We start from the raw sequence: 23,814 nt of genomic DNA, 5'->3' as shown, positions 1-23,814 counted from the left end.
ATTATGATCAGATAGCCCAGTAACCATATTGAATGATTTAGTCACTCTCTCTGGTTTATTACTGAACACCAAATCAATCTGTGTTTTAGAGCAACAAGTCACCCTGGTTGGCCCTTTAACTAGCTGTGTAAGGTCAAAGGTATTAGTGATCCGTTTGAGAGTTTTCCTACAACACTTGTCTTCATAATTAATGTTAAAATCTCCCATTAAGATGACCTCTTTCCCAAAATCACATTCCCTAAGCATGTTATTAAACTGATCAAAAAACACACTTTTGGTGGAAGGTGGCCTATACATTCCAATGAGGGTAAAAGACATTTGGGGAGACAGTGTAATGTTCAGGCCAATACATTCTAGTTCATTATCACATGACCACTCAATTTGTTTACATCGGATATGTTCTTTAATGTAAATCATCACACCCCCTCCTCTTCCTTCAGTCCTGTCTCTCCTGAAAACATTGTAGCCAGGCACAATCAAAGCAGCAGATGGAGAGTTTTTATGGAGCCATGTCTCTGAGAGGCAGAGAAAGTCAAGGTTGGAGTCTGTGAGTAGATGTTGAATTTGATCACTTTTTGGAATGACACTACGAATGTTCAAGTGCCCCCCTAGTAGTCCCTTGGGCTTAGCTCGTGGGTCCCAGATGACTCGAGAGTGATTGACACATTGAAAAAAGTTACATTTTCTGTGTTTTCTGACGGCTGGGTTTAGGCCGTTTTGTTTCGTTTTGATTAGGGGCAGTTCGGTAGCGCAATTAACAATCCCTCCCGCCTGCACTGGATGCGGGGAACTAATTAAAACAGCTTGCGTACCAGAAGCAGAGTCAGGGATCGCATATAGCGACTTTGGTATGTTTGAAGAGTCAAAATCTATCCTGGAGCCGGGTGAGTCGAGAGAAACCATAGGACCATAGCACTCACCCACTTCCACAGCGGCGACGATCAGTGGACGAGGCCATCCACCGCTTTCCACTCCGGTGCGTATCGCTGGCTCGGTGATGTTGGGCCCAGGATTGAGTTGCACATCCCCGGAGAGCAGGAGGGTAGTGAACAGGTAGTTTAACAGTTTCCGATAAATGTTGGACTTGTGTTTGTTGCGCCTAAGCGGTTCAGTAGAATAAGGAGCGAGGTAGACTTGGCCATTATTCAGAACATTATGGTATGCTGTGTACTGTCCGCTCCCGTGGAACGGTGAACCAATGTGTTTGGTGTTAATATTCTCCGGTAGTAGATTGATTGTGTCATCCCAGCAAGGACGCACTGAGATTATCAGTAGAGCAGCTACATAACTGACAATCATGGCAGAGTACTGGAGATAAAACACATAATTGCGCTTTAACTCTTTGCATGAGTTACTTAGCTGGGGTCGGCGTACACCTGATGGTTTAGATAAAATTACAGCATTCGAATGAGAAGCGGCACCTGCCGCACCACCCTGTCTTCCGTCCGCCATTTTGCCTGGTTCCTTGGTGACATTGTTGAAGAGAGGTGATAAAACTGTAGATCACCTTTACTCCACACACAGAGACGCATATAAAGCTCTCCTCCGCCCTACATTTGGCAAATCGTATCATAACTCTATCCTCCTGATTCCTGCTTACAAGCAAAAACTCAAATCAGGAAGCAATCAATACGGAATTGGTCCGATGAAGCGGAAGCTAAACTAGAGCACAGATTGGAATATGTTCCGGGATTCATCCGATGCCATTGAGGAGTTTACAATGTCAGTCACCAGCTTCATTAATAAGTGCATCGATTACATTGTCCCCACAGTGACCATACGTAACATATCCCAACCAGAAGCCATGGATTACAACACCCGCACTGAGGTAAAGGCTAGAACTGCCACTTTCAAGGCGCAAGACACAAATCCGTACGCTTATAAGAATTTCCGCTATGCCCTCCAACAAACCATCAAACCGGCAAAGCATCTTTACAGGACTAAGATCAAATCCTACTACACCAGATGTGGCAAACTATCACGTATTACAAAGGGAAACCCAGCCGAGAGCTGCCCAGTGACGCGAGCCTACCAGATGAGTTAAATACCTCCTATGCTCGCTTCGAGCAAAGCGAACCATGCGTAAGAGCACCAGCTGTTCTTTCCGTAGCCGATGTGAGTAAGACCTTTAAACAGGTTAACATTCACAGACGGGTTACCAGGGCGTGTACGCAGAGCATGCGCTGACCAGCTGACAAGTGTCTTCACTGACATTTTCAACCTCTCTCTGACCTAGTCTGTAATACCTACGTGTTTCAAGCAAACCACCATAGTCCCTGTGCCTAAGAACGCCAAGGTAACCTGTCTAAATGACTACCGCCCCGTAGCACTCCCGTCTGTAGCCATGAAATGCTATGAAAGGCTAGCCATGGCTCACATCGAAACCATCACCCAGAAACCCTGGACCCACTCCAATTCGCATACTGCATACTATCTCTGTTGTAATCCACACTGCCCTTTCCCACCTGGACAAAAGGAACACCTACGTGAGAATGCTGTTCATTGACTACAGCTCAGCGTTCAACACCATAGTGCCCTCCAAGCTCATCATTAAGCTAAGAAACCTGGGACTGAACACCTCCCTCTGCAACTGGATCCTGGACTTCCTGATGGGGTCACCCAGGTGTTGAGGGTAGGCAACAACACATCCACCAAGCTGACCCTCAACACGGGGGCCCCTCATGGATGCATGCTCAGTCCCCGCCTGTACCTCCTGTTCATCCATGACTGCATGGCCACGCACGACTCCAACACCATCATTAAGTTTGCCGACAACACGACGGTGGAACGCCTGATCACAGACAATGATGAGACATTCACATCGACAGGGCTGTAGTGGAGTAGGTCGAGAGCTTCATGTTCCTCTGTGTCCATTTCACTAAGGACCTATCAAGGTCCAAACACAACAACACAGTCGTGAAGAGGGTATGATATCACCTCTTCCCCCTCAGGAGGCTGAGATGATTTGGCATGGGAACTCAGATCCTCAAAAAGTTATACAGCTGCACCATTGAGAGTTTCTTGACTGGCTGCATCACCGCTTGGTATGGCAACTGCTCGGCATTCAACTGCATGGCACTACAGAAGGTAATGCGTACGGCCCAGTACATCACTAGGGCCGAGCTCCCTGCCATCCAGGACCTCTATACCAAGCAGTGTCAGTGTCTATATCCAATACAAAGCTTAAGTTTCCCACTTTGCTATGTGTCCCACTACTCACCTCGTGTATATATATATATATATTTTTTGTTCAGATTTTATTTATCTTAGGCTATCAGAGTTGGCATGCCTATAGCCATAGGTCTAGCTCAACTAGTTAGATAATTGAATATTAGTTTTGACCTCACTTTCATACATATATCAAACCCACGTCCCAAAGGGGCCATGTGGGCAGCATTAGAGAAGGTGAGTCACTGCGGGGAAACGAGGAAGCTGCAAAACAACAAACCCGCGCACCGCTCTAACATTGAGTGGCAGACGGTAAAATTAAACTGTTATAGGAGAATCTGCCCCCTTGGCACCCGATTACCTGTGTCATCTATCTCTGCTGGAAACACACACAGATCTACACAAACGCATATACATGCACACGCACTTCCTCTCTATTTCTCTCTGTCTCTCTTGCTAGGTTTACACAGGCAGCCCAATTCTGATCTTTTTTCACAAATTGGTCTTTTGACCAGTCTGAAAAAGATCTGATGTGGAAAGATCTGATGTGATTGGTCAAAATACCAATTAGTGGACAAAATATCAGAATTGGGCTGCCTGTGTGTTGCACATAAACACTTCCATGTCCAATCACTGTAAGAGTCAGACAGGCACTGCTCATTGCAGCCTGCCCCACCATCAGATTACATTATCCTTTAATTTGATTGGACTGTACTCTCCATACAGCAGTGTACGCCTTGACATTTGCTGGAGAAAATGCATAATGTTTCCAAATGAAGAAAGGGCCGAGAAGGCATAAGATAGTAAATTAGTCTAACGTTGATAATCTATGATATAAACGAATGGATACAAGCTTAATTGACATAATAGGCTCATTAATGCATTTCACAGGACAAAACATTCCAAGCATTCCAACATAGGTAAGCAGGGGGGTGTTACAGGTGCCCCAAAGGGACAAAGTAGAATATCAATACACAACAACAATCAGTTTTTGTGCAGTATTAATTTACTACCCTAAGAAACCACTTAATGTACGTTACTGTATTGTACATAGGCTGGTCATCTAGGTTTGTACCTGTAGACTTTCCATCACCATGAAGAAAAACAATGCACGATACAGTAATTGAGTACATTGAGATATTAAGTGGTGTGTTATGATTTGATGATGTGGCTCAGTTGGTAGAGCATGGTGCTTGCAATGCAAGGGTTATGGGTTCAATTCCCACGGGGAACCAGTATGAAAATGTATGCACTCACTACTGTAAATTGCTCAGGATAAGTGCATCTACTAAAATGGAAAATGTTAGACCAGAATAGATCAGATTATCAGATTAACTATTTTGTACAGATCATTATCATACTTAAGTTACAAATGCTGGTAAAGACTCAAATATATTTAGTTGTTTTTTGAATCACAAAAGTAGTGTACTGGCCCTTTAATAGTTGGCGATTATAGTGTATTCAGTGCAGGCAACAACAACAAAAAAGCTGCACTCCCCCTCATGTCTGGAAACAAATCGCAGCACCCACCCCAAAACTAGTTCACCTATCTCCCTCTCCTGTGGTGTGTTTTTGGCTATGCTCCCCCCCTGGAGAAATACTATTTAATTCACCCCGTTTCCGTTCATTCATCAGGCTACTGCAGTGTGGCAGAGCCAGAACGCTCGTGGTTCATTCGAGCGAAGCGAAAATTCTTATCAATGAAAGCTTGGTTCCGTCACTAGGGGAAAACTCTGACGTCGAGTCACGTAGGCAGGGAGGGGGGGACGTATAAAGAAGCGGTGCTGTGGGTGATAACTCACTGAAACAGAAGCACAGCGAATGAGGCAACAGTAAAGAAACCTGCTGTGCTGTCCGTGATAATACTCACTGAAACAGACTCACAGCGAATGAGGCAACAGTAGGGAAACCAAAAGGGAGAAATAACTTTCTACTTTATATACACTTCCAAACAACACCGAGCTTTATTTGTGTTAAGTAGACATTGGTGTGTTGAGTTAGAGTAACACGTTAAATTAGAGAGATTTGAGGAGTGACAAGGAGGGGAAAGTAGCCTATCTGGTTTCACCACACGACACCAGGTAAGTCTTAACTACTTTAATATATCTTATTTAAAAAGTGATCAAACTGATTGATCCTATGGCATGAACGATTGAAAACTAAAGCTATGGTAATGTCTTTGAGAGTTTGTATGGGCTTCCACCTTGCATTTTGTTAGACAGACTGTAGATGAAAGAAATCGTAACAAAAGTGTTTTAATAATAAAGGAAAATATATTGAATGTGTTTACTCCAGTTAGGGGAGAGGTGGTAGTGTAAGGGGGGAAACAATTTAGGAAAAAAAAAATATATATAAATATAAGTGCATTCAGAAAGTGATCAGACCCCTACACTTTTTCCACATTTTGTTACATTACAGCCTTATTCTAAAATTGATTTAAATGTTTTTTTCCCCTCATAAATCGACACACAATACCCCACAATGACAAAGAAAAAGCAGGTTTAGACATTTTAGCAAAAAAAAAAAAAGAACGGAAATAACATTTACATAAGTATTCAGACCCTTTACTCAGTAATTTGTTCAAGCACCTCGAGTGTGACGCTACAAGCTTGGCACACCTGTATTTTGGGAGTTTCTCTTATTCTCCTCTGCAGATCTCCAGGTTGGATGGTGAGTGTCGCTGCACAGCTATTTTCAGGTCTCTCCAGAGATTTTTGATCTGGTTCAAGTCCGGGCTCTGGCTGGGCCACTCAAGGACATTCAGAGACTTGTCCCGAAGCCACTCCTGCATTATCTTGGCTGTGTGCTTAGGGTTGTTGTCCTGTTGGGAGGTGAAATGTCGCCCCAGTTTGAGGTCCTGGGCACTCTTGAGCAGGTTTTCATCAAGGATCTCTGTATTTTGCTCCATTCATCTTTGCCTCGATCCTGACTAGTCTCCCAGTCCTTGCCGCTGAAAAACATCCCCAAAGCATGATGCTGCCACCACCATGCTTTGCCGTAGGGATGGTGCTAGGTTTCCTAGAGACGTGACGCTTGGTATTCAGGCCAAAGAGTTCAGTCTTGGTTTCATCAGACCAGAGAATCTTGTTTGTCATGGTCTGAGAGTCTTTAGGTGCCTTTTGGCAAGCTCCAAGCGGGCTGGCATGTGCCGTTTACTGAGGAGTGGCTTCCGTCTGGCCACTCTACCATAAAGGCATGATTGGTGGAGTGATGCAGAGGTGGTTGTCCATCTGGAAGGTTCTCCCATCTCCACAGAGCAATTCTGGAGCTCTGTCAGAGTGACCATCGGGTTCTTGGTCACATCCCTGACCAAGGCCCTTCTCCCCCGATTGCTAAGTTTCGCTGGGCGGCCAGCTCTAGGAAAAGTCTTGGTGCTTCCAATCTTCAATTCCTTTGACCTCATGGCTTGGTTTTTGCTCGGACATGCACTGTCAACTGTGGGACCTTATATAGACAGGTGTGTGCCTTTTCCAAATCATGTCCAATCAATTGAATTTACGACAGGTGGACTGCAATCAACTTGTAGAAACATCTCAAGGATGCTTAATGGAAACAGGATGCACCTGAGCTCAATTTCGAGTCTCATAGAAAAGGGACTGAATAATTACGTAATAAATAAATAAAATATTTAAAATGTATACATTTGCTAAAAAAAATAAAATGTTTTGTCCTTGGTGTATTGTGTGTAGATTGTTGAGCAAAATAAATAATTCATTGATTTTTAGAATAAAGCTAACAAAATTTGGAAAAGGTCAAGGGGTCGGAATACTTTCCGAAGGCATATATATATATATCATTTTTTATTGAACCTTTTATTTAACTAGACAAGTCAGTTAAGAACAAATTCTTATTTTCAATGACAGCCTCGGAACAGTGGGTTAACTGCCCTGTTCATGGGCAGAACGACAGATTTTTAACTTGTCAGCTCAGGGATTTGATCTAGCAACCTTGCGGTTACTGGTCCAACGCTCTAACCACTAGGCTACCTGCCACCCGAAAACACACATATATATACATTGATAGAAGCCACAATCTATCTGCAATATTAAAGATGATCTACACCCTAAAATAAATAAATAAATATAACACAAGTGTTTTAAAAGATCAACATAAAGGAATGTATTTTCACAAGTTAACATTTTTCAATACTAATCTTTGTAAATTGTAAGAGATTACTATCTCTCAGTATGAATAGCCTACAAGAAAATGGGTGTGGATTATGAGAAGAGAAATAATCGAATGATAGAATGACTGAGGTTGGCTAATGATTGTGGCAATCATATTGACAGGGATTACCGGAGATCATGATAATTGTCATATCATCATCATAGCCATCATCATCATAGCCACGCCTCTTCCCAGTCTTCCATCATCTTTGCCATCACCATGGCGTCACCAACTGCCAAAAATAAACCCAGGAAGACCAAATAAAGACAAAGGGTGAAAAGGACACTTTAAACAGCTGCATCTGGCTGCGTAAAAAAATTGGTTTTGCATGTCAAACCAATTTTAATGCTACTTTTTAATAGTTGAGACATGTATGTACATGCATTAATTATGTATATAAGTGCTCTGCTTTCTTCTATACTTTCATGCATACTAGAGTTCCTATGGTGATACAGTTCTTGCACTTTTAATCTTGAGGCAACAGAGTCGGGTGGCATTTCTACTGAGCAGACTATGGCTAGATAGGGCTTCTTAAAAGCAGATGAATAATGTGCTTTGGTGGAGAGACTGCACCCTACGTATATTGCCCTCATGGATGGGCATTTGCGGATAGAATTATGAGAACGGGAGAGACAGACATTTGCGGATACAGAAGCTTTTTAATACCTGTACCACACAAGGTACAACGTTTACCAAACATTATACAGCTAAAGAAATAAGTATGAAAAAGTGGGACCAATAAAGCCAACAAAAGAGATGGAATAATTGTAAGGTGATATAGATTGTTGCTATTCGGTTTGCCTACGCATGACTTGGGCATGTTAGGAAAGATCACTCTATTGGGAGAGAGTGAGATTTGTGGTGTATGATCCACACACACACACACACACACACACACACATGGGTGCATCATCCACACACACACACACACATGGGTGCATCATCCACACACACACACATGGGTGCATCATCCACACACACACACAGACACATGGGTGCATCATCCACACACACACACATGGGTGCATCATCCACACACACAAACACACATGGGTGCATCATCCACACACACACACACACACACACACACACACACACACACACACACACACACACACACACACACACACACACACATGGGTGCATCATCCACACACACACACATGGGTGCATCATCCACACACACACACACACACACACACGGGTGCATCATCCAGGCCAGGTAGGTTGTCTCCTAATCTCTCACTCTGTAGATTACACTGATCCATCTGTGTTATGATTATCCAGGGGTCAAACCTATATCATGCATCCCAAATGGCTTCTTATTCCTTATTAACTGTTGGCCTACTATTTTGACCAGGACCCATAGGACTCTGGTCAAAAGTAGTGCACTGTGTTGGGTAGGGAATAGCCTGCCAATTGGGATGCAGCCTCAATGCGGTATTATGATCTTTTAATCTCATGTCCATTTTCAATCTCATCTACATTCTGGGATGATATCTGCAATGAATACAGACCCGTGTCAATGGTTAAATCCAATGGGTTTATGTTTGATATTGTTGTGGAGTTAGTTACGATTAGTTATTTTACTGTAGCGATCAATGTGAAATTGGTTGTTGCCATGGCCACAGATATAGATGACCTTACAAATAACACCTACTTCTTCTCTGTAGCACGCACATTCGAACGCTTTCTTGCCAGTTGCCACCCGCCCTGTTACCACGCGCCTGGAGAGCTCACATGCGAAGGGAGCATTACACATGCAGGGAGCACTAACTCGAGACACTGAGACAATTAACCTTTTGTTAGATCAGCTCAGTGGAGGCGCGAGAAAATACTAAATACTGTATAGCATGTGCCTAATTCAACGGTTTAACACAAATCGACGCACAAGAGTTTCATTTATCTTGACACCTTGCAGTAAATAGCCTACAGGTATTCTAGTTTAGCCTGTGGAGCAGAAAAGTTCAATTGAGGAAAAGTCCAAATTGGACAAACTGGATTTAAAGGCATTGTTGTGAAAGCAATTAATATGAGCCATGGAAATGACCGAAAAGCTAGCAAGTCGTTGAGAAACCATTTCAAACTGTTGGCCTAATACTGGTCAGCCATTTTGTGTGGGTCCCTATGCTCAACTGATGTTATTTGTGACCTGCACAGAGGTGCAGGATCTACATTGATTAAGGTGAATGAATATAGTATTTTATCTATGTATGTTATATTTATGGGGGAAACTGATAGTGTGTACTGAGAAAAGTATATCTGTTGTAAAAGCAACCTACTCTAGTGTTTCATCATGATTCAAGGTTGAGAATTGTTTTCACATGCAGATGAGTGATGACATCATCTACTCCATTTGTGCTTATTTTTTGGTTCCTATCCCTCATTCCTTTACAGGCTGACTCACGTCCATTAATTCATTTCACTTTAATAATGCTATGAGCTAATGGTTTTCTTGGCAGTGATACCACATACTTTAACTGAACTGTATATGCTGCTCCCGAGCGGCGCAGCGGTCTAAGGCACTGCATCTCAGTGCTTGAGGCGTCACTACAGACACCCTTGTTCGAATCCAGGCTGTATCACAACCGGCCGTGATTGGGAGTACCATAGGGCAGCGCACAATTGGCCCAGCATCGTCCGGGTTTGGCCGGTGTAGGCCGTCATTGTAAATAAGAATAATAATAATAAAAATAATATATATATGCTCATTAAACAATTTGTACCATCCTGTAAAACTTTTCATTATAGGTATATAAAAAGAAAATGCTTTCTATTGTATTGGAGGGTTCCATAGAATAAAAATTCTATGTGGGTTCACCCATTTTTCTTATTTTATCTAACAAATCTATATTTTTTGTCTCTCTTTCACCAGGAGCATCACCTTCCCTCGCCCCCTCTTGTCCTTTCTGTGTGGTCATGATGTGGTCCCGCTTCGCCACAAGTGCCCTTATCCTACTGGTTGTCCTGTTGAGACTCACCCTAACCCTCCCACTCACCGCCTCCGTGGCGACCGAGACACACAGCCCCAGCGACAGCCGTGCTCCTTCCCCTCTTGGACTTAGGCCAGCCGAGGGAGAGAATGAAGGGAGGAAGGGCGGACTTCCACAGAGAGAGAGAGCAGAAGAGGAGGATGAGCTTTTTGGAGACATGGACCCCAAAACGTTAGCAGCCGTTCTGCTGGAGGCGATGAATAAGCCGCACGGGGAAATGAGGAACGGTGTGGAGGATGGGAGCAAGGAAAAGGAGAGAGGAAAGGAGGAGAATGAGAGAGAGAGGCAGGAGGAGGAGAAGGGAGAGGAGGTGAGAGCAGCATTGGATGAGGAGGGAGCAGACCGAGACAGGGACGGTCGCGAGGAGCTTGAGCTGGTGATGGCAGCCGCTGCGGCGCAGGGCAAGGAGGAGCGAGAGAGGGATGAGGAGGAGGAGGATGAGAGGAAGAGAGCACAGGAGGAGGAGGAAAGACTAACAGAGAAAGTGACTAGCCACACCACCAGCCAGACGATTCCTGGAAAGGAGAAACGACCTCCGGCAGAAGGAGAAAGAGGTGAGGAGGTGGGAGTGAAGGAAGTGGGGGCCAGAGAGGATGCGCAACAGGGACCTCCCACCTCACAGGAGACTCAGCAAGAGGAGGAAGAGGAGCAACTAAGTCCAGATGAAGTGCAGAACCTCCAGAGCATGTTGGAGGAACTACAGAACTACAACACAGCTAACAAGAGAGAGAGGGAGGCCCAGGAGCAGAGAGGGAGAGAGAGCAGGGGCTACAGCCAAGACGACACAGACCAAGCCCTGATCCACAACCAGATAAAACTCAAAGCTAAAGGATACCCCCGAGCCATGTCGAAGAAGCTCAAATGGCAAGAGGAGATGCAGAAAGCCCTGAACATGCCCACTTATAGAGGAGGCAACTTCATGGACGACTTTGACAATCTGGCTCGCCCGGCGGCTGAGGATGATGATGAGGAAATGCTGAGCCCTGAGGAGGAAGAGAGGAGGGCGAAGGAGGAGCAGGAGGAGGTCAGGAGGCAGGCGATGGAGGCGCAGAGGGCCAAAGCCGAGGAGGAGAAGTTGGCGGACATAGCCTCGGACATGCTCCTGCAGTACATGGTCAAACAGGACAAAGGAAAGTACCAGAACAAGAAGACCCTGCTGTCCAACGCAGCGGAGGACAAGCGCTCTGACGAGGAGGTTGTCAGCGAGGACGATGATATTGATCCTCAGACCATTGATAAGCTCATCGAGATCTCCAGTAAGCTCCACCTCCCCGCGGACGACGTCATTGACATCATCAGCGACGTTGAGAAGAAGAAGAAGAAAGACGCTCCTGAGACATTGCCCTGGCAACGACCCCAGCAAAGACCCCTGGTTTACCCAGCAGCCAAAGCTGTCGATGCCCAGCCTTCACACCCCCGATACCCCACCCTGAAGCAGCCTCTCCCGGCCATCAATCCCCTCAAGGCGTGGTTCAAGGACAAATCCTCCATCAAACCCTCAAAGCAAGACCTCTGGATCAAACCTCAACAGAAGTCCTTTCGGACTTCCTCCAACTATCCTACCTATCCCTTCTACCAACAGAAGCCCTATCGAGGCTACTACCCAATGTACTTCCCCCCTCCCAAGCCCAAGCCCCGCTTCTATGCCAAGCCTTCCTTCATGCTCAACGACCTCCTGTCGAATTCTCTGGACTACGACTTTGATTTCCCCCCCAAGAGGAGGTACCGTCCCTGGGTACAGCCCCGCCCGAGGAAGCCCCCCGCGGCACTCCGGCGGAACCTCTACTACCCAAATTACTCCAACTACCCCAACTACCTCCTCCCCCCACAACCCAGGACATACAACCCCCTACCCGTCCCCATGCCTAAACCTCGCTCGTCCCCACCCAGGGGTCAGGTTCAGCCTCGCCATCGGCATGGTTACTATTACCAAGCGCCCTCAGCACCTTTGTTGACCCGGGACCAAGATTACTATGGGATGCAGGGGATAGGGATGGGGCCGCAGCAGCAAGATAGCAATGAAGACCTGGAGAACTACATTCAACAGGTCTTTATGAAACCCAGGCCTAGGATGTTTCAGTGAAAAGAGAGGAAAGAGAGAGAGGGGGCGGGAAGGAGGGAGGGAGGGGAAAAAGGGAGGAAGAGAGAACAATGGATTTTTTTTTCTTTCTTTTCAGCACTTACTTTTGATTTCAGGTTTTGTCTTGGTTTTGTCTCTTTAATGTACTGTTAGATTTTTGTCAAAGAGCAACACAAATTACATGTAGCTTTTTTTTGTATAGAGTAAAAATGAACTTGCAGATAGGAAAGTGAGGGAGTCAGGACGACCCACATCCATTCATTCCTCTTGCTCTTTTCTTTGGAAGATGAAACTGAAGCTGGTCCAAAATGACTGAAAGAGGGGCACTAAACCAATCACATAAAGAACTATAGAACACACAGAACTATAGAACACTGACTCTATAGACTCATCTCATCATCCTGGAATTCTGGAAAATATGAGGGAGCGTCGGCATCGTTCCGAAGACCAACATTGAGGGGAAATTGCAAATGGCACCCTATTCCCTATGTTGCGCAATACTTTTTACCAGGGTCCATGGACCCTGGTCAAAAGTAGTGCACTACATATATGGGATAGGGTACCATTTGGGACTCAGCCTGACCTATCATGTTGCCTGTAATCCAAAACTCCTACAAGAGACTTACAGGTGTTAACAAATACACAGATGTCAATGTTTGGAACCAAAATGCACAGTCTAGTGTGTTTATATTCCAAAAGACTAGCCATCGTTATTGGAGAACAGGCCCAATGGATATAAAGCCTTACCAATGTGTATCTGTTATGTTTTATTGTTATCAGTGGTTACATTGTTACCATGTCAGTTATATGTCATTGATTGTTTACAGAAAATGAAGCTTGCAAAAAATATAGAATTTGACCTTTTCAAGAACTCATAGATACAAACAGTTATTATCAAGGACAGAGAAAGTCATTGTTATTGTATTGATACCCTTGATGATGCGGTGCCATACTGTGCGCAAATGCAGTCACTATTTATTAATCAAATATATTGTTTGTTTTTTATTATTTGTTACTTGTCTGTTTTTATCACTTCTGTTGTTCTTTTCTGTCGTTATCACAGTGAGTTTGTTTTTAAAAAACGGTTACATTTTTATGTCAATTGCCCACACTTTTTGATTATTTTATGAATATATTATTTCATTTATTTGATGTACTTGTAATGTACTTGTGTTTTTTTCTACAAAGCAGTGCTAAGATTTACACATTCATACATTCCAAATATTTGTAAGACAAAGTGATTTTAAAGGACAGAAACTGAAAATACTGAAATACAGTTTTATATTGCCTTATGATTTCCCCCTCATCTTGCTAAGACTGTTGACTTTGTAAAGGGGGTAGAATTGAGTTAAACCCTCGTAGAGAAATGGGGTTGTGATCACGATTCCATTAAATCTCATTCGATTCACAAATTGAAAAATGTTTTGGCAATTTTTCAATGAAACTTGACTTGATTTGAAATGGAATCGTCCCTCACATACTCCCCGATGAATGAGTGAAATGAGAATAGGGAAAAGAAACTGAAAAGGGGCAAGGATTTTCACTCTGTGCTACTGTAGAGAAACCAATATGTCTCTGTGTTTATGCCTTTAGATGCTGGAAAGGACTGTGATTCAATATCTCACCACAAAAAAAAAGGATTGTGTTATTGGAAATCAATATCTAATCACCTACAAATCCTTACTCGCTCAATATTTCCTTGTAAACGAAACCCCAACAAAAATCGTTTTTTTTTGTCACCATCATGTCTTTAAATAACCGTGTGGCAATCTCGTAGCCGAGACAGGGCTTGTGTCCCAAATTGTAACCTATTCCCTTTAATAGTGCACTACTTTTGAACAGAGCCCTATGTGCACCATATAGGGAAAAGGGTGCCATTTGGTATGCACCCATTGGCTTGGCTAGCATCAAAGCTCAATCAAACACAGCAGAGACAATCTCAAAGTGAAACCATTTTCAATGTGACTGACGCCACAGACACCAGTGAAAAATCCATTATTTTAGAGAAGCGATGAGGGGAGAAACACTGGGAAAACATTGGGTGTGGTGTTTGATTTGATGTGTGTGTTCTGCTTAACTGCGATTTAGACTTAGACCATAGGGCTCTGGTCAAAAGGAGCTCACTATATCGGGAATCGGTGCCATTCGGGACGTACCTTTAGGACTGTTTCAGTTCACTCAACTGAACTCATTGCATTTTGGCATTTGAGTGGGTCCACTAGAAACACTGATCGAAGGGGACAGAATTGGCCTTTCAAACCTCCTACTCAATACTGAAGTGTAAGATATCTGCTGTAGGAGAGAGAGACAGAGAGATTATATGGAAGGTCGTGAAAGTGGGGAGGGTATACCTAAACATTACTTCCACTTTGAAACAGATTTGTTTCTTTTATAAAAAAGAGAGGGAGGGAAAGAGAACATTTACAGGGATGAAAAAGAAAGACAAGATAGCAGACAGTGTCTGCTGCACGTTTCTGTGTGCCTGCATCTAAAATGTGTTGCTTCTTTTTTGATGAACTTGACGAGCATTAAATAAAAGTATAAAAAAATCTCAAAGCATAACTAAAAGATGACTTTATAGACGTAACGAAGTACCAGAAAAAAAAACCTGTTGAAGTCTTGTATGAGGATGTTCTGATCTATGTGCTCTATTTCTAGATGTACCTTGTACCTATGTCGTAATAAACATGCGTATTGCTGATTGTAAATAACCGCATGTATCCATGATAGTTTTGCTACACAGAGAGAAATAAATAAAATCAACTATTTTTTACAACATCTTTTTGTGGATTTCTATTGGCTCTTGGCTTTGACTCCTTTTCTCACCTATCACACGCAGCAACAATGGGGCAAACCATCATGAAAACAGCACACTATGTTTGATAGGGATTTCTTGCTTATTCCCTTCTGATTCCGGGAATCTTCCAACAAGGATTTCTGAAACATTTTCGGAAAAGTTTTTGGGAAAGTTACCAGAATTTTGCAACCGTAGACAAAACTGATACTGCTACTTGCTACAATGTATTCCTTTATAATACAGTGATTAGCGCACAACCTGCATGAGACTTACAGCCAATCGATGCCAACACACCACCTATTGTCCCCTACAATGAAATCAGATGGGAACTATGGATCTGTCTCCGTCCGTTCGTACGTACTTTAGTCACAAGTGATATTTCAGACACCACTTGGGTGAATGATGCATCTTGCAATAAAGATCCAGCATTTACAAAATTACACTGATTGGCCCAAGGGGGGCGCTATAGTAATCAACTGAAATCCAAACTTTGAACAAGCATATGTCCTGTCCCGTTTGTCTCCAGTCATGACGTTTTCAACATACAGTGGGGTCGGGAATTATTGACACCATTGACAAAGATTAGCCAAAATTACTGCATAAAATAAATAATTCAAATACTGAGCTACACGGAGTATACCAAACATTAGGAACACCTTCCTAATATTGAGTTACACTACCACCTTTTTTGCCCTCAGAAGAGCCTCAATTCCTTCGGGGCATGGACTCTACAAGGTGTCCAAAGCGTTCCACAGGGATGCTGGATGTCCTTTGGCTGGTGGACCATTTTTGATACACACGGGAAACTGTTGAGCCTAAACAAATCCAGCAGCATTGCAGTTCTTAACCCAAACCGGTGCGCCTGGCACTTACTACCATACCCTGTTCAAAAAGTACTTACATTTTTTGTCTTGCCCATTCACCCTCTGAATGGCCCACGAACACAATCCATGTCTCAATTGTCTCAAGGCTTAAAAATCCTTATTTAACCTGTCTCCTCCCCTTCATCTACGCTGACTGAAGTGGATTTAAAAAGTCAATAAGGGATCATGGATTCACCTGGTCAGTCTGTCATGGAAAGAGCAGGTGTTCTTAATGCTCCCAAAAATTGGGAAATTATATTATTTTACACTAATACAATTGCTCAGAGAAATAGATTTCGTTTAACAAGTCTCAAAAAGGTTATTATTGACACCCCTGTTTTCAAAACCTCACCTCGCCTTTTTCTAAATTGTTTCATATGAGTTGGAGAACACATTGGGAGGGATCATAGACCATTCCTCCATACAGAATCCTTCCAGGTCCTTGATATCCTTTGTTTGCGCTTATGTACTCCCCTCTTCAATTCAAACCACGTCGCCTTGTTAATTCTGTACTGACTGAAGAGATGAGGGAAGGAGAGGAGGATGAGGAAGGGAAGAGGTGGAGTGGAGCAGAAGAGGGAAGTGAGGGATGAGGGGATGTGAGGGAGTGGGAAAGAAGAGGGGGGTGAGAGAGGAAGCAGAAGAGGGATACAGGGCAGAAGAATGGTTGTGTTGGTTTGATAATACATGCACCTAGGGGGAGAGGAGGGAGAAGAGGGGAGAAAGGGGGAGAAAGCAGATGAGGGAAGGAAGGGGTAAGAGGGGAGAAGAAAGGTTGGAGTGTGTGTATGTGTGTGTGTGTTCAGGGAGCTGTTTGAGGTTTAATGGGTGATCAGAGGAGAGGTTGATTTCTGCTCACTGGAGGGATGGATATACACACACAATCACACACACTACCCATCCATTCACCCCATGTATGCAGCAACGGAACAGGAGGAGAAGAGAGGGAAGGAAGGGAGAGAAGGAAGAGGGGGAACGAGAGAAGAGAGGAAAGGAAGTCATGTCAGACTATATGTACCAGCAAAGTCCCATGGTGCTGCTGTGTCAGGGACCTACCACTGCTACTGGGGAGATTCAAACATGCATCACTGTCACGCTGAGATCCAGAGCACAAGGGGTCAGCCAGAAGCTTTGATCTCAGTAAGGAGTGCCTGTTTCCCCCTTGTCGAACAGGTGGGCTGCCCCCTCTGGAGCCCGCTGGCGATGACAGAGATCTAATGGAGACTCACACTGTCAAAGGTTATTCAATCATATGGCTAGGGAAGCATGGGGTAAATTGATGGGTGAAGTGTGAGTGGAGTGAGTATTTATACAATCATTTATGTTAGTTAGTTAGCTAGTTCATTATTATTATTATTGTTATTCTCTCTCACTCACTCACTCAGAGTCTAAATAAAGAGATAGATTGCAAATAAATGAGAGGAATAGAAAATAGGTTGGTGAGTGGGAGGGATGGAGGAGAGGAGGAGGAGTGAAGGGAGCGAGTGATGGAGGGAGGAGATATGGAGAAAAGAGAGGAGAGGAGAGAGGGAAGGAAGATGGAGGGAGGGATGGGATAAGGAGAGAAGAAGACAAGAAGGAGAAGAGGAGAAGAACGGATGGGATGAGGAGAAAGGAGGAGAGGAGAGGTTGATGAGTGTAGCTCAGCCAGCCCACGGAGGGGTAGCAGCAGTGACTCATTGGTCATGTGACTCCCCCCTTCCCTCCCTCCTCTGCTGGGTGAGTCATCCTTCGCGCCACCATCTCCATGCAGAGCCACTGCAGAACCCCTAGGCAGTCAACCCAGCCTTCTCACACACACACACACACACACACACGCACACACACACACACACACACACACACACACACACACACACACACACACACAAAGAAGTGCACACACCATGCGCACAGTCAGGCACACACACTCAGGACCTACTGCAGAGAGGGCCTACTACACACTCATGCACATACTGACAACATATGCAGAGATAGATGTACATGTAACTGCCAACATAAAGGCAACACCAACATGAAGTGTCTTAATAGGGTGTTGGGCTGCCATGAGTCAGAACAGCTTCAATGTGCCTTGTCATAGATTCCACAACTATCTGGATATCTATTAGAGGCATGCGACACCATTCTTCCAAAATAAACATGATTTTGTGTTTTGTTGATGGTGGTGGAAAACGATGTCTCAGGCGCCACTCCAGAACACTCCCACAAGTGTTCAATTGGGTTGAGATCTGGTGACTGAGGCAGCCATGGCATATGGTTTACATCTATTTCATGCTAATGAAACCATTCAGTGACCACTCATATTATGTGGATGCAGGCATTGCCATCGCCTGGGGGCATATCCAATGTAGCCAAATGAATGGCCTGTTCAGCAGTTTTATGACCCTAAGCCTGATGTGATGTTAATTTCTTAATTAACTCAGGAATCACACCTGTATGGAAGCACCTGCTTTCAATATACTTTGTATCCCTCATGTTCCCATTATTTTGGCAGTTACGTGTATAAACGTGTACATTCACTTAAACACCCACAGTTACTGCATCACCTCTGTCAAATCAACTCACATCATGTTTGTAGCCTATGCACACAGACAACCAGCTATTACCACACACACACACACACACACACACACGCCATATCAGGAAATGGAATACACTCCCACATAATCAAAAACAGACCCCTCTCCCTATTTCTTTCTCTTTCAGTCTCTCTCTCTCACTCTCACACACACTCTCACACACACACACACACACACACGGTGTACACCTACGACCTGTATCATTATTTGTAATATGTTCCCAGTAATTTTCCATCTGAGTACTGATAAAGTATTGATGCAGTGCATCCCAAATGGCACCCGATTCCCTATATAGTGCACTACTTTTGACCAGGGCTCCATAGGTAAAAGTAGTGCAGTATATAGGGAATAGGATGCCATTTGGGATATATGCAGATGGAAAACATAATGGAGCAGCATTCTAACATTCTAAGTGCACTTTATTCCACAGTATCAAACATTATTGATCGTGGCTGATGCGTGACTACAAAAAAACTATATCACAGGAAAGAGTGAAATGACAAACAACGGTAAACAGATGCACATACAAGCACACGCCCATGCCCGCCCGCCCACACACACACACACACACACTAGGGCCCAATACCGTCACCAAATATAGTAGCGTTCTCAGAGAAGGTATGGGCCAATCACTGCAATTTATAAGGCAAGGATGAAAGGAGGGAGGGACAGAAGAGGAGAAAGAGAAAGTGAGGGCAGGACGGTTGTTCTTTCATAACAGCAAGAACAACCGTCTGTTTGTGATGCAGAGGGTTAGATAGAGGTCTCTGGCAGTAGGGGAGACAAGTAGGACCATGTGATGGGAAGAGGGCAACGGAGGGTAGGAGGGGACAGGCAAGGGAATAGCATAAAGCCTTTAAGGTATATCTAGTGTTGTAGGACGTATGCATCTAGTATGCAGGGGAAGTGTGTTCATTTAAGTATGCTTGAAAGACCAAAGTTGATATCTACAGGGGATGTTGTGAGGGAGCCGGATAGGCCATGTGAGGGGAGGAGGGTCCAGCAGAGGATACTGTTGGCATAAACCATGGCCATGTTCAAGTTGACAAACGTTGCAGATAGAAATGCCATGAATAGAGCCGTCATGATTCCTTGTTTTACATGTCAGAGAGGCATGTTTGTTGAACAATACATATTTGTATCTGAAAGTTCCAGAATGTTGTGTCTTGCTGAACGCGCCCCATATCTCCATCCGATAGCTTGGCGGTGGCCGCTGCTACTGCTGTATCCCAATGGGAGCTCTGGGCCAGCCAACATGGCGCCCGCCCTGAATGCCCAGTTCATCTCACCTACTTTGTGCACATCTGAAAATATTGAATAGTTTGTAGTAGATTATTCATTGCCTGAATAATCCTTCTCTCCACCTTGTCACGACCATTTTTGTCTGCACTTATTTACAGAGCTCTCCTTTATCTCATCCCTCCATCGCTCCCTCGTTTCTCTCTCTCTCTGCGCTGTATGGCAAGGCCACGCATCACTGCAACACTGTCACAAAGGAACGGTGACTCATACACTTAAATGCTCCATCTTGCTTCTCTTCTCTTTTTTTCCCTTTCCCTCGCTCCTCCCTCCCCTATCTTACACAAACAGCCTTGGCTTTAGGATTCTCTCTGAATTTCAAACAGTAGCTACATCAACAGGTTTGTATTTACACCTATAGACCGACATTTCCCACTAAAACATGCATCCACTTTTGAACACAACAAACGTCAACAAATTATAAGGTGCTGGTAAGACACAGTTAAAGGGGCAATCTGCAGTTCAAACAACAACCAGGCAGTCACCTGCCACTGTTTTGGTAAATCAAATTATAGTTTTAAACCATGTTTTGAGGCTATACAGTGTTTGGTTAGAATGATATTGTTTACAAACAATTGCGTAAGAATATTATTTTGGGTTCTGATGGGGTATGACAGTTGAACTAAGCTCAAGAGGCATTTATAAAGTGATGTTCTTATACTGTCAATGGGTATTGAGTACACTCACCACTTCTACATAAATGTGGATTCTACCATATTGTGGATAATCATAAATGAATCGTGAATAATGAGTGAGAAAGTTAGAGGCACAAAGGTCATACCCCCGCTAAAAAAATACACGCAACGTGTTTGTAGTCACAAGCCAAGCTTGATGTACTCAGTGCGTGCTAAGAATATGGAACCAAATGCTAAACTTTTGACTACTTTAATACACTAAGTGAATTTGTCAAAATACTTGACACACAGTGTTTTCATTTCTAAACAGTAAAAAAGATAGGTATGAAAATACCCTCATATAAAATTGGACATTCTGTACTGTCACCTCATATGAAACATTTGATCTCAAATCCAAAATGCTGGAGTAAAAGACCATTTCAAAATGTTAGCTTCACTGTCCAAATACATATGGAGGGGAGTGTATATCATTCACTTAAAAGTCAAAAAAATGGATATGCCAATCACAGACTGCCTCTTTAATGCAACAAATGTTCGTAAACAAAAGACAACACACAACCTTCTCTCTGACAAACAGCTTCCTACACTGAGGCTTTGGATTCTCTCGGAATTAAAAACAGTAGCTACATCAACTGGTAGCTGTGCATTACACTACATGACCAAAAGTATGTGGACATCCGCTCGTCGAACATCTCATTCCAAATTTGTGGGCATTACTATGGAGTTGTCCCCCCTTTGCTGCTATAACATACTCCAATCTTCTGGGAAGGCTTTCCACTAGATGTTGGAACATTGCTGCTTCCATTCAGCCAGTTAGAGCCAGTTTGCGCTGTTCTGTGAAGGAAGTAGTACACAGCGTTGTACGAGCTCTTTAGTTTCTTGGCAATTTCTCACATGGAATAGCATTCATTTGGTTGCTGATACTGGTCCTCTGTACGCCTATGTCGATATTCCATAAAGAAATCTGCCGTTTCCAGCTACAATAGTCATTTACAACATTAACAATGTCTACACTATTTCTGATCAATGTTGTTATTTTAAAAATGGGCAAAAAAAAACCTGCTTTTCTTTCAAAAACAAGGACATTTCTAAGTGACCCCATACTTTTGAACAGTAGTGTGTATATCACACACACACACTAACAGTCAAAAGTTGACACATCCACTCATTCCAGTGCTTTTCTTAATTTTTTACTATTTTCTACATTGTAGAATAATAGTGAAGGCATCAACTATGAAATAACACATATGGAATCATGTAGTAACCAAAAATAGTGTTCATCTAATCAAAATATATTTTATTTTTGAGATTCTTCAAAGTAGCCATCCTTTGCCTTGACAGCTTTGCACACACTTGGCATTCTCTCAACCAGCTTCATGAGGTCGTCACCTGGAATGCATTTCAATTAACAAGTGTGCCTTGTAAAAGGTTAATTTGTGGAATTTCTTTCCTTCTTAATGCATTTGAGCCAATCAGTTGTGTTGTAGGGGTGGTATACAGAAGATAGCCCTATTTGGTAAAAGTCCATATTAGAACAGCTCAAATAAGCAAAGAGAAATGACAGTCCATCATTACTTTTTTTCTCTTTTTTTTTTACCCCCTTTTCTCCCCAATTTTCGTGGTATCCAATCGCTAGTAATTACTATCTTGTCTCATCGCTACAACTCCCGTACGGGCTCGGGAGAGACGAAGGTTGAAAGCCATGCGTCCTCCGAAGCACAACCCAACCAAGCCGCACTGCTTCTTAACACAGCGCGCCTCCAACCCGGAAGCCAGCCGCACCAATGTGTCGGAGGAAACACCGTGCACCTGGCCCCCTCGGTTAGCGCGCACTGCGCCCGGCCCGCCACAGGAGTCGCTGGAGCGCGATGAGACAAGGATATCCCTACCGGCCAAACCCTCCCTAACCCGGACGACGCTAGGCCAATTGTGCTGCGACAGAGCCTGGGCGCGAACCCAGAGAGAGCCCAGAGTCCATCATTACTTAAGACATGAAGGTTAGTCAATCTGGAAAATGTCAATAACTTTGAAAGTTTCTTCAAGTGCAGTCGCAAAATCCATCAAGCGCTATGATGAAACTGGCTCTCATGAGGACCGCCACAGGAAAGGAAGACTCTGCTGCAGAGCATAAGTTCATTAGAGTTACCAGCCTCTAATATAGACTTTGAAGAATCTCAAATATAAATTATATTTTGATTTGTTTAACACTTTTTTGGTTAATACAAGAGTCCATATGTGTTATTTCATAGTTTTGATGTCTTCACTATTATTCTACAATGTAGAAAATCGCAAAAATAAAGAAAAACCCTGGAATGAGTTGGTGTGTCCAAACTATTGTCTATAGACTGACATTTCCTACTATGGAAATCCACAGGTTGAAACATGCATGGGCATTCATAGTTAACACAACAAACATACCTTTTTAAACAATAACTTGCTACATTTACATTTTCAAGAGCTAGACGCTCTTATCCAGACCAAGTGCATTCAACCAAGGTAAAAACGACAATAAGCAAACCAGAAGGCACAAGTACACAAGTCCTTTCTAATGGCATTTTATTTTCATTATAAAATTACATTCACACGATTCCCTTTGATAATATGTCTGCGTCCCAAATGGTACCCTTCTCTCTTTATGGTGCACTACTTTTGACCAGAACCCTGGTCAAAGCCAAGATTGCACACTATAAAAGGAATAGGGTGCCATGACTGGACCGTAGTTCAATAGTCATTTATCACATGCCACCCACCCCTCATGCTGGATCCCAAATGAATAAAACCCTACACACACACACCTTTTGGAGTCCCTGAAAAAACGTGAATCAAAATATCTCCTAATTTCTTATTCGGCGCCGCTCCAATAATCCACACTAGCGCACTACTAATAATGAAGCAATAGTGCTGTCCCATTGACCATACTAGTATACCACTTTGAATGGAGCAATATATTGGGCATGCATCCAAAGGCTTCATCCCAAATGGCACCCTGTTCCATATTTAGGGCCTCTGGTCAAAAGAACTGCACTAAATAGGGTGCCATTTGGGACACCAGCTAAGTGGTATGATAGTGTGGATATTGGAATGTAGCCTATGTATTGATACTAATTGGAGTGAAGCAATCTATTGGGAATGCACACTAGCAAGTAGTACACTAGTATAAATGTTGGAACGCATCTTATTTAAATCAAAAAGCTAAAGTCAGGTAATAAGAATGCATGTCTACAGTCTGAAGC

The 23,814-nt window shown here is 43.5% G+C and overlaps 1 protein-coding gene across 1 annotated transcript in view; it reads left to right on the top strand.

The window, feature by feature from the left end:
- vgf (VGF nerve growth factor inducible) overlaps window positions 1–12,411 on the top strand; it is a 28,002-nt gene extending 15,591 nt beyond the window's left edge. The window contains exons 5-6 of the mRNA XM_038995300.1: window positions 10,211–10,704; window positions 10,780–12,411. Coding sequence (XP_038851228.1) covers window positions 10,211–10,704; window positions 10,780–12,411 — 2,126 coding nt within the window. The remainder of the gene's footprint in view (window positions 1–10,210; window positions 10,705–10,779) is intronic.
- The last annotated feature ends 11,403 nt before the right edge of the window (window positions 12,412–23,814 follow it).

Source organism: Salvelinus namaycush, chromosome 6 (assembly GCF_016432855.1).
Source record: "Salvelinus namaycush isolate Seneca chromosome 6, SaNama_1.0, whole genome shotgun sequence".
Taxonomy (NCBI): Eukaryota; Metazoa; Chordata; class Actinopteri; order Salmoniformes; family Salmonidae; genus Salvelinus; species Salvelinus namaycush.
This window is presented reverse-complemented; position numbering and strand designations above follow the sequence as displayed.